Raw genomic sequence first — 12500 nt, 5'->3', positions numbered from 1 at the left:
GTGGAGGCAGGGAGCTGGGATAGCAACATGACCTTTTCTCTGTGACGTGGAGGCAGGGAGCTGGGATAGCAACATGACCTTTTCTCTGTGACATGGAGGCAGGGAGCTGGGATAGCAACATGACCTTTTCTCTTTGACATGGAGGCAGGGAGCTTGGATAGCAACATGACCTTTTCTCTGTGACATGGAGGCAGGGAGCTGGGATAGCTACATGACCTTTTCTCTGTGACGTGGAGGCAGGGAGCTTGGATAGCAACATGACCTTTTCTCTGTGACATGGAGGCAGGGAGCTGGGATAGCAACATTACCTTTTCTCTGTGACATGGAGGCAGGGAGCTGGGATAGCAACATGACCTTTTCTCTGTGACATGGAGGCAGGGAGCTGGGATAGCAACATGACCTTTTCTCTGTGACATGGAGGCAGGGAGCTGGGATAGCAACATGACCTTTTCTCTGTGACATGGAGGCAGGGAGCTGGGATAGCAACATGACCTTTTCTCTGTGACATGGAGGCAGGGAGCTGGGATAGCAACATGACCTTTTCTCTGTGACATGGGATGACATGTAATCTATATGTAATTTACCCATCGGAACAATGACCTTAATATTTAAACTGGGATGACATGTAATCTATATGTAATCTCTCTCACTCTCACTGAGCCCCGGCCCCAATGTCCCTTTCATTCTTTCTTTCTTTCTTTCTTTCTTTCTTTCTTTCTTTCTTTCTTTCTTTCTATCTGTCTTTCTTTCTTTCTATAGCTCCTCCTACCAGCCTCCTCTTGTGTCGGGAACAAACCAGTTGGATGTTGAGAGACGTATCCATCTCTAGGTTTTTTAGAGAGCTGTAGTCTATCCTAAATCCAGGCAGATCAGATGCCTGTGTTTCAGGAGGAGAGGAGGAGGAATCTCAAAGGTCGTCTGTCTGTGTTACAGTCTAGAAACCCAGAAGCTTGATGTGAGACATGTATTGGTTTTAGCTCCTTCCAGCGGCCGAGGAGCCAAATGCACTGAACTGGTGTCTATGAGCTTGGCTGTGAAACTATGTGATTTGGATGTGTGCATCAGTTGAATTCTGTCATAAAGTAGTGCCCATATAATCTCTCTGTGTCTGTGGATCGAAGATGTCTGGTTTCATGTACTAATGACTTGAGAGGAAAACGTCTAGGTCCATTAGGGACTACTTCACCACTGTGACTCCTGTGGGGGATAAGAGCTGCTTAATTCATGTAGAGAGGAAAACAATTGCACTGATCGTGTGATGATAGGATGCTTTAAATCTGCTACAGAACTGATGAGATTCTGCTGAGATTCTGATGAGTTACTGATTGTGTGAGGATTGTTAAGTTAATTAACTGGCTAATGGCCAGAATATTTTAGTCTGATGATTGGGGTGAATTAGATGAAATAACACAATCGGTTTCGGACCGTCGTTTAACCCACATCTTTTACCTATATTTCTCCTTTTATCTGGGTTACCAGGGCAACCCGTTGTTTCCTAGATATTCTGCTCTAAAATATGTTGTGCTATAAACTATAAGGCAAGCTGAAGCTTTCAGGTTTAATTATATTTTTGGTAAATGGAAAATGGGTGAAAATGAGTTTTCAAAAAAAATATTATTTTAAGATGTAGCAAATGCTTGTGTCTCTGTGCAGCTAACTTTAATCTCTGTGTGAAAATATATCTGTGTTACTTTATTCCTGTGGTACATTATCCCTGTGGTACATTATCCCCGCGGTACATTATCCATGTGTTGCATTATCCCCGTAGTACATTATCTATGTGGTACATTATCCATGTGACACATTATCCTTGTGGTACATTATCCCTGTGGTACATTATCCCCATAGTACATTATCTATGTGATACATTATCCATGTGGTACATTATCCTTGTGGTACATTATCCCTGTGACACATTATCCATGTGACACATTATCCTTGTGGTACATTATCCCTGTGGTACATTATCCCCATAGTACATTATCTATGTGATACATTATCCATGTGGTACATTATCCTTGTGGTACATTATCCCTGTGGTACATTATTCACAATATAGCTGGTAATATTAACTGTGTATGTGTTTTGTATTAGCTGACATCATCTCCACGGTGGAGTTTAACCCTTCGGGGGAGCTGCTGGCCACAGGGGACAAAGGAGGAAGAGTGGTGGTCTTCCAGAGAGAACAGGAGGTAAGAAACACACACTCTCTCTCTTTCTTTCTCTCTCTTTACCTTTGTATCTCTCTCCCTCCTTCCCCTCATCTCTGTCTCCCACCTCCCTCTCCCCAGAGAGTATAACATGTCTAAGCTGTGTTCCTCTCCCCCTCTCTCTTCTGCCCTCCTCCTCTCTCCTCCCAAACTAAGAGTCAGCCCCAGCGGCGAGGGGATTATTTTATTTACGGTACCTTCAAACCAACCTGTGTGTTCCTCTGCTCTCTCTCCCTCTTTCTCTCCCTCCCTATCTCTCTCTCTCTCTCTCTCTCTCTCCCCCTCCCTCTCCACCCCAGACTAAAAGCGAGCCCCAGAAGCGAGGGGAGTATAATGTGTACAGTACGTTCCAGAGTCATGATCCAGAGTTTGACTACCTGAAGAGTCTGGAGGTCGAGGAGAAGATCAACAAGATCAGATGGCTTCCTCAGCAGAACGCCGCCTACTTTCTCCTCTCCACCAACGGTGAGTGTGTGTGTGTGTGTGTGTGTGTGTGTGTGTGTGTGTGTGTGTGTGTGTGTGTGTGTGTGTGTGTGTGTGTGTGTGTGTGTGTATAGGAGTTAGAAGCAGTGGAACCAAAGCCAGAGGAGCTCCATCTGGTCGAGTGGCCCTGCTGTGTGTGTCTATTCATACGTGGGTGTCCGTGCATGAGTGTGTGTGTCCTGCTGTTGCATCCATGCGTGAAGCTCTCAAATCGGCAAGGATTCTGCTGGTGGCTTTGGCTCAGTCAAGCAGAACACACACATATCTAATAGGCTAGAGGCAATGAACAAAACATTAAGAACACCTTCCTAATATTGAGTTGCACCTCCCCCCACACACACTTTTGCCCTCAGAACCGCCTCAATTCATCAGGGCATGGACTACAAGATGCCGAAAGCGTTCCACAGGGATGCTGGCCAATGTTGACTCCAATGCTTCCCACAGTTGTGTCAAGTTGGCTGGATGTCCTTTGGGTGGTGGATCATTCTTGATACACACTGAAACTGTTGAGCGTGACAAACCCAGCAGCATTGCAGTTCTTGACACACTCAAACCAGTGCGCCTGGCACCTACTACCATACCCCTTCAAAGGCATTAAACCATTGTCTTGCCTATTGACCCTCTGAATGGCACACATACACAATCCATGTCTCAATTGCCTTAAGGCTTAAAAATCCTTCTTTAACCTGTCTCCTCCCCTTTATCTACATTAATTGTGACATCAATACCTTTGACCTGGATTCACCTGGTCAGAGCAGGTGTACAATATACAGTATGTATCTGCCTGAACCATTATATACAGGTTACCTACAGTACACCTGGTTCTACTGATTAACCCATGGACTTGTTTCTGATCCTCCTTATGACAGCAGTTATAACATCACTATGTCATCTCTATGACCACTGTCATAGGCAGCACCATCCAGGCTGGCATCAGTCCATCACTGTGACAGATTGAACAGCAGACGCAGCTCACACCACCCACACTCACGGTAGCATGGAGTTTAATACTCTCTCTTTATTATCTCTCCCTCTTCCTTTCTCTCTCTTTCATTCTCTCTCTCTTACATTCTCTCGTTCTCTCTCTTTTTTTCTCTCTGTTTCGGTCTCTCCCTTTGTGTTCGGTGTACGTGTGTTTATGTGTGTGTGCGTGCGTGCGTGTGTGTGTGTGTATAGATAAGACAGTGAAGCTCTGGAAGATTCGTGAGAGAGACAGACGACCAGAGGGATACAACCTGAAGGATGAAGACGGACGAATCAGACACCCATCCACAATTACCTCATTACGGGTGAGAACACACACAGACGCGCGCGCAAAAACACGTACAGACGCACACAGACGCGCACACACAGACACACAAACACAGGAAGGACAGAATCATAAGGACAGAATAATACCAGGTCATAAGAGTTACACACAGACAGTATCTCATAAGGACAGAATAATACCAGGTCATAAGAGTTACACACAGACACACACACACACAGTATCTCATAAGGACAGAATAATACCAGGTCATAAGAGTTACACACAGACACACACACACACAGTATCTCATAAGGACAGAATAATACCAGGTCATAAGAGTTACACACAGACACACACACACAGTATCTCATAAGGACAGAATAATACCAGGTCATAAGAGTTACACACAGACACACACACACACAGTATCTCATAAGGACAGAATAATACCAGGTCATAAGAGTTACACACAGACACACACACACAGTATCTCATAAGGACAGAATAATACCAGGTCATAAGAGTTACACACAGACACACACACACACAGTATCTCATAAGGACAGAATAATACCAGGTCATAAGAGTTAATATATCGTTGTCCCCAGGGGTCCCAAGATGAGAAGGATGTTGTTTGATATCACTGACATGAATACTTTATGAACGAGGATATATAAACAAATGCTTGTGTTTCAGTCTTCTGGCAATATACAATATTACTCTCCCAAATGAACTCATAGAAGTTTGGCTATTCCAAATGACTTTGCACATTGCCATTGAATATGCAGCTCATTTCTCTCAGGACAGGTCTATTTCTCATGGTACATTCGCTCCTTATCACTGAGAGAAGAATCCGTTTTTCAATACTCTGGTATGGAGAATCATTTATATGACAGATCTCATATGCTCCGTCAGCACTGACAGACGGCTCGGAGGAGGGAGGGAGGGACGGAGTGAGAGACTGATCGATATGTGCACTGAGATGAATGCGATGAAGGGAAACATCTCTCTATATCTCTCTTTCACTCTACCTTCTTCGCAATCCCATCACCCAGCCAACCATATTCTTTCATTCTCACACAGAGAATCCCTGCTCAATTAAATCAAACTTTATTTGTCACATGCGCCGAATACAACAAGTGTAGACCTTACCGTGAAATGCTTACTTACAAGCCCTTAACCAACAGTGCAGTTCAAGAAGAGTTAAGAAAATATTTACCAAGTACACTAAAGTAAAAAAAAGAAAAAGAAAATGTAACACAATAAGAATAACAATAACGAGGCTATATACAGGGGGCACCGGTGTCACGCTGTTCGTGATAATGGTCGGACCAAGGCGCAGCGTACGTAGAGTTCCACATATTTTATTAGAGAAAGTGAAACTTAGAAAAACCAAAACAATAAAGAATAAACGAACCGTGACGACAATGCAGTGCTAACAGGCAACTAAACATAAACAATATCCCATAACCCACAGGTGGAATAAATGCTACTTAAGTGTCATGACGTTGGCCTGTGGGTAAGGTTTATGACCCCCCCCTCCCCATAAATACCTTTCTCCCTTCCCTCTCTCTCTGACTCTACTGAGGGACTCTTGAATAGCCTTTGTTAAACATAGAGAGTCTGGGAACATCAAACAAGTGGAGGGAAAGGAACCATATTTCGGTAATAGAACCAGTTGAAAATATGCGTTGGTACTTAATGAATATGATGTCAGTTCGGTTGTCATCTGAGACATTACGACTGATGACAGGACGACATAAACTGTATCTGGGAAAGTCTACACATTATAGTTATCAGATTCACATGGAATTGTTGTGCAATTTAAATGCAATTTAAATTAAACTATTTGTGAAAAGATTAAATGTAATTTTAGCTTCCAAATGAGAGAATTGGGTTTTCATAAGATTAGAGCTCTGCTCAATCAGTGGCCCGCCCCTATGAAGAGACATGAGTTATAAACTATGAAACACACCCTTCTCTCCCTCCACTATATAAGCCCTTGACGAAAATGTAACCTCCTGTTCCGGGTACATTAGGACGAAGGATTCAGATAATAACTACAGAACGAAGCCAACCTCAGCGTGAGCTTTGGTTGCGAATGAATGGTATGAACTTTGAACTCTTATTCGCTACAGAAGTGATACCTCCTAGCCGTTGAGTTATCAGCGGCCGCTGTAAACGTGGGCTAGGAAAGGACGGACAGAGTATCCCGTTCACCACCAGAGACACTCTTCAAAGGACAAAGGAGTCTGTTGGGCAACACGGCCTTCCATCTACCACCAACCTATTGAAGCGCAGCTCAGAGTAAATATTGATTGCATTTTCCTTTTACAAATGGGCGGTAATTTAGAATGCATAAGATTCTGTATTTACGATAGAGTAGCTGCCTACGGCCCGATAGAGACGTCGCTTCTCCCTTTGTTCTTCAGTCTTCCCGCTCGTTCACTCAAACCCATCCCCCTTTTCTTTGTGTAACCAGCTGTCATATCCGTTCGCTAGGGACATTTTCCTATATGACATCATTTGTAATCAAGGTATGATTCATTCTGTGTATATGTAATTCTGTGTGATTAGTTAGGTATTTAGTAAATAAATAATTAAACCCAATTTTGCATTGCTGATTAAACTTGTTAGCCAGGGTTCGTGAAGATAACCAAGAATTTACAACTTTCAGATGAGACTGAAATAAGGTGACGATTAATATTGACTGCTATTGATGTAAAATATTACTAGGTCTTTAAGAGTTTATTCGGAAGATAACTGCTCTATAAATATTATTTAGTGGTGCCCCGACTTTCTAGTTAATTACATTTACATGATTAGCTCAATCAGGTAATATTAATTACAGAGAAAGGATTTTATAGAATAGCATGTCATATCACTTAATCCGGCATAGCCAAAGACACAACATAAGTATGATCCCCAATTAGAGACAACGATAACCAGCTGCCTCTAATTGGGATTCATACAAATCACCAACATAGAATATAAACCTAGAACCCCACATAGAAAATATAAACTAGAACAACCCCCCAGTCACGTCCTGACCTAGTCTACCATAGAAAATAAAAGCTTTCTATGGTCAGGACGTGACAACCGGTACCGACTCAGTGTGCGGGGTACAGGTTAGTTGAGGTAATTTGTACATGTAGGTAGGGGTGAAGTGACTATGCATAGATAATAAACAGCGAATAGCAGCAGTGTACAAAGGGGGGGGGGGGGGGGTCAATGTAAATTGTCTGGTGATGATTTTATTAATTGTTCAGCAGTCTTATGGCTTGGGGACAGAAGCCGTAGAGGAGCCTTTTGGTCCTAGACTTGGCGCTCTGGTACAGCTTACCGTGCGGTAGCAGAGAAAACAGTCTATAACTTGGGTGACTGGAGTCTCTGACAATTTAAGGGCTTTCCTCTGACACCACCTATTATATAGGTCCTGGATGGCATGAAGCTTGGCCCCAGTGATGTACTGGGCCATTCGCATTACCCTCTGTAGCGCCTTACGGTCAGATGCCGAGCAGTTGCCATACCAAGCGGTGATGCAACCAGTCAGGATGCTCTCGATGGTGCAGCTGTAGAACCTTTTGAGGATCTGGGGACACATGCCAAATCTTTTCAGTCTCCTGAGGGGGAATAGGTTTTTGTCGTGCCCTCTTCAGGACTGTCTTGGTGTGCTTGGACCATGATAGTTTGTTGGTGATGTGGACACCAAGGAACTTGAAACTCTCGACTTGCTCCACTACAGCCCCGTCGATGTTAATGGGGGCCTGTTCGGCCCGCCTTTTCCTGTAGTCCACGATCAGCTCCTTTGTCTTGCTCACATTGAGGGAGAGGTTGGTATCCTGGCACCACACTGCCAGGGCTCTGACCTCCTCCCTATAGGCCGTCTCATCATTATCGGTGATCAGGCCTACCACTGTTGTGTCATCAGCAAACTTAATGATGGTGTTGGAGTCATGTTTGGCCACGCAGTCGTGGGTGAACAGGGAGTACAGGAGGGGACTAAGTACACACCCCTGAGGGTCCCCAGTGTTAAGGATCAGCATGGCAGACGTGTTGGCATGCATCTATTAATGGCCTCTCTCTCTCTCTCTCTGTCTGTCTCTGTCTCTGTCTCTCAATTCAATTCAATTCAATTTAAAGGGCTTTATTTAACTTGCCAAAGCAAGTTAAATAGACAATAAATAAAACTTTAAAAAATAAAATAAAAATGAACAGTAAACATTATAGAGACATTTCAAATGTCATATATCTATGATGTGCAAATTGTTAAAGTACAAAAGGGAAAATAAATAAACAGAAATATGGATTGTATTTATAATAGTGTTTGTTCTTCACTGGTTTCCCTTTTCTCTCTCGCTCTCTTCCTCGCTCTCTGTCTCTCTGTCTCTCTCTCTTCTCTCCTATCTTCTACTGTACTGTATGTCATATACCATAATGGATGACATCTGTGTGTCTCTACAGTCTGTTGGGAAGTTGGGAATAGTAGAGTGTGGCTGTTACCGAGGTTGAAAGGCATGGGGGGAGAATGCAGTGTAGTGTGAGTGTGGTTCCTCTGCAGGCCCTCCTTGGCTCCTCAGTCCTAACACCAGCTCACTAGGCCCTCCCTGGCTCCTCAGTCCTAACACCAGCGCACTAGGCCCTCCCTGGCTCCTCAGTCCTAACACCAGCTCACTAGGCCTACTGCTATGGCTCCTCAGTCCTAACACCAGCTCACTAGGCCTACTGCTCTGGATCCTCAGTCCTAACACCAGCTCACTAGGCCTGCTGCTATGGATCCTCAGTCCTAACACCAGCTCACTAGGCCTGCTGCTATGGCTCCTCAGTCCTAACACCAGCTCACTAGGCCTACTGCTATGGATCCTCAGTCCTAACACCAGTTCACTAGGCCTACTGCTATGGATCCTCAGTCCTAACACCAGCTCACTAGGCCTGCTGCTATGGCTCCTCAGTCCTAACACCAGCTCACTAGGCCTGCTGCTATGCTGTCTACCACTACATTAAAGTGGAGACATACAGTACATGAAGTCATATGGAAAGATGTGTTCGTGTGTAGCAGAGACTGAATGGCTGTATAGAACCAGGCATTCACGGTGTACGTGTGTAGCAGAGACTGCATGGCTGTATAGAACCAGGCATTCATGGTGTACGTGTGTAGCAGAGACTGAATGGCTGTATAGAACCAGGCATTCATGGTGTACGTGTGTAGCAGAGACTGCATGGCTGTATAGAACCAGGCATTCACGGTGTACGTGTGTAGCAGAGACTGAATGGCTGTATAGAACCAGGCATTCATGGTGTACGTGTGTAGCAGAGACTGCATGGCTGTATAGAACCAGGCATTCACGGTGTACGTGTGTAGCAGAGACTGAATGGCTGTATAGAACCAGGCCTTCATGGTGTACGTGTGTAGCAGAGACTGAATGGCTGTATAGAACCAGGCCTTCATGGTGTACGTGTGTAGCAGAGACTGAATGGCTGTATAGAACCAGGCCTTCACGGTGTACGTGTGTAGCAGAGACTGCATGGCTGTATAGAACCAGGCCTTCACGGTGTACGTGTGTAGCAGAGACTGCATGGCTGTATAGAACCAGGCCTTCACGGTGTACGTGTGTAGCAGAGACTGCATGGCTGTATAGAACCAGGCATTCACGGTGTACGTGTGTAGCAGAGACTGAATGGCTGTATAGAACCAGGCCTTCACGTGTACTGAAATAGAAAGAGCCCTCAAGGTATGCATAGTCAATCTGTGAATGCTCTCGCAGTCTTAGATTCTATGATCTGTGATACAATTAAGTTTGATGATATTTAAGTGATATATTCCTGAGGTCACAGAGTCAGTCAGGTGATGTGAAAAGATGTGCTCCCTCCCTGCCAGGTGCCTGTCCTCCAGAACTCAGATCTGATGGTGGAGGCGACAGCGCGGCGTGTCTTCAGTAACGCCCACACCTACCACATCAACTCCATCTCCGTGAACTCTGACCTCCAGACCTACATCTCCACGGATGACCTCAGGGTCAACCTGTGGAACCTGGAGATCACTGACCAGAGCTTCAGTATCCTTTCACCTTTACCCTTTAACCCCATACTAACATACCCTCTGTCATAGTTTATCTGTCTACAGTCGTGGCCAAAAGTTTTGAGAATGACACAAATATAAATTTTCACAAAGTCTGCTGCCTCAGTTTGTATGATGGTAATTTGTATATACTCCAGAATGTTATGAAGAGTGATCAGGTGAATTGCAACTAATTTCAAAGTCCCTCTTTGCCATACAAATGAAGTGAATCCCCCCAAAAAACATTTCCACTGCATTTCAGCCCTGCCACAAAATAACCAGCTGACATCATGTCAGTGATTCCCTCGTTAACAAAGGTGTAAGTGTTGACGAGGACAAGGCTGAAGATCACTCTGTCATGCTGATTGAGTTCGAATAACAGATTGGAAGCTTCAAAAGGAGGGTGGTGCTTGGAATCATTGTTCTTCCTCTGTCAGCCATGGTTACCTGCAAGGAAACACTTGCCGTCATCATTGCTTTGCACAAAAAGGGCTTCACAGGCAAGGATATTGCTGCCAGTAAGATTGCACCTAATTCAACCATTTATCGGATCATCAAGAACTTCAAGGAAAGTGATTCAATTGTTGTGAAGAAGGCTTCAGGGTGCCCAAGAAAATCCAGCATGCGCCAGGACCGTCTCCTAAAGTTGATTCAGCTGCGGGATCGGGGCACCACCAGTAGCTTGCTCAGGAATGGCAGCAGGCAGGTGTGAGTGCATCTGCACGCACAGTGAGGCGAAGACTTTTGGAGGATGGCCTGGTGTCAAGAAGGGCAGCAAAGAAGCCACTTCTCTCCAGGAAAAACATCAGGGACAGACTGATATTCTGCAAAAGGTACAGGTGCTGAGGACTGGGGTAAAGTTATTTTCTCTGATGAATCCCCTTTCCGATTGTTTGGGGCATCCGGAAAAAAGCTTGTCCGGAGAAGACAAGGTGAGCGCTACCATCAGTCCTGTGTCATGCCAACAGTAAAGCATCCTGAGACCATTCATGTGTGGTGTTGCTTCTCAGCCAAGGGAGTGGGCTCACTCACAATTTTGCCTAAGAACACAGCCATGAATAAAGAATGGTACCAACACATCCTCTGAGAGCAACTTCTCCCAACCATCCAGGAACAGTTTGGTGACGAACAATGCCTTTTCCAGCATGATGGAGCACCTTGCCATAAGGCAAAAGTGATAACTAAGTGGCTCGGGGAACAAAACATCGATATTTTGGGTCCATGGCCAGGAAACTCCCCAGAGCTTAATCCCATTGACAACTTGTGGTCAATCCTCAAGAGGCGGGTGGACAAACAAAAACCCACAAATTCTGACAAACTCCAAGCATTGATTATGCAAGAATGGGCTGCCATCAGTCAGGATGTGGCCCACAAGTTAATTGACAGCATGTCAGGGCGGATTGCAGAGGTCTTGAAAAAGAAGGGTCAACACTGCAAATATTGACTCTGCATCAACTTCATGTAATTGTCAATAAAAGCATTTTGACACATGAAATGCTTGTAATTATACTTCAGTATTCCATAGTAACATCTGACAAAAATATCTAATGACACTGAAGCAGCAAACTTTGTGGAAATGTATATTTGTGTCGTTCTCAAAACTTTTGGCCACGATCGTACAACATTTCTAGGTTACCGACTGCTGCTTCAAATAACCTAGGAACAAGTGCTAAGCCTGTATTCTGTTTGTCTGTCTTGTCTTAAACACCATTTAGCTGAATTGTTATTTGTCCCTGAGCATGCCCCTCCCCAGACATCGTGGACATTAAGCCGTGTAACATGGAGGATCTGACGGAGGTGATTACAGCAGCAGAGTTCCATCCTCAGCAGTGCAACACCTTGGCTTACAGTAGCAGTAGAGGGTCAGTACGACTCTGTGACATGAGGAAACAGGCGCTCTGCGACACACACTGCAAGTGTGAGTACTGGGAACAGGCATACACACAGACACACGTATTCAAGCACACATGTACACACGCGCACGCACGCACGCACGCACGCACGCACACACACACACACACACACACACACACACACACACACACACACCACTCAAACATGGTACATGGTGTGACAGCCATGCCACTCTCTGTGGAGGGGGAAAGAGATTGAGAAAAGAAGGGAGAGAGGGAGGGAAGTCAAGTCTCTGTCTCTATTGAACCAACCTTTATCCTACTACAGTCAATGACATGGCTAGGAATGATAACCACAAACATCAATAAGGTTGTCTGTCTGTCTTCTCTCCCAGTCAAGACAATGAAAGGCTCACCGTCTCAAAGCCCCTGTCGGATGATATGCATATGCCTCTGAAGGAAATGAATAATGAATACATTGACATTTAAGCCTGAGGATCGATGGTGTATAATGCTAAATAAATATATATATTATAATAACAATATACCTCCCGATGGAAATACCACGGTTGTGTCCCAAATGGCACCCTATCCCCTATATAGTGTACTACTTTTGACCAGGGCCCTATCCCCTATATAGTGTACTA

General features: G+C 44.7%; 1 protein-coding gene across 2 annotated transcripts in view; it reads left to right on the top strand.

Annotated features, from left to right (window-relative positions):
• Positions 1-12500, top strand: part of LOC139581666 (serine/threonine-protein phosphatase 2A 55 kDa regulatory subunit B beta isoform-like) — a 49557-nt gene that overhangs the window by 30993 nt on the left and 6064 nt on the right. For both annotated transcript variants that reach the window (XM_071411667.1, XM_071411669.1), the window contains exons 2-6: positions 2095-2192; positions 2510-2675; positions 3870-3982; positions 9821-9998; positions 11754-11918. In XM_071411667.1, the coding sequence (XP_071267768.1) occupies positions 2095-2192; positions 2510-2675; positions 3870-3982; positions 9821-9998; positions 11754-11918 (720 nt within the window). The remainder of the gene's footprint in view (positions 1-2094; positions 2193-2509; positions 2676-3869; positions 3983-9820; positions 9999-11753; positions 11919-12500) is intronic.

The sequence above is a fragment of the Salvelinus alpinus genome, chromosome 7, assembly GCF_045679555.1.
Source record: "Salvelinus alpinus chromosome 7, SLU_Salpinus.1, whole genome shotgun sequence".
Classification (NCBI taxonomy): Eukaryota; Metazoa; Chordata; class Actinopteri; order Salmoniformes; family Salmonidae; genus Salvelinus; species Salvelinus alpinus.
Note: the sequence above shows the minus strand (reverse complement) of the source record. Positions and strands in the feature narration are given on the sequence as shown.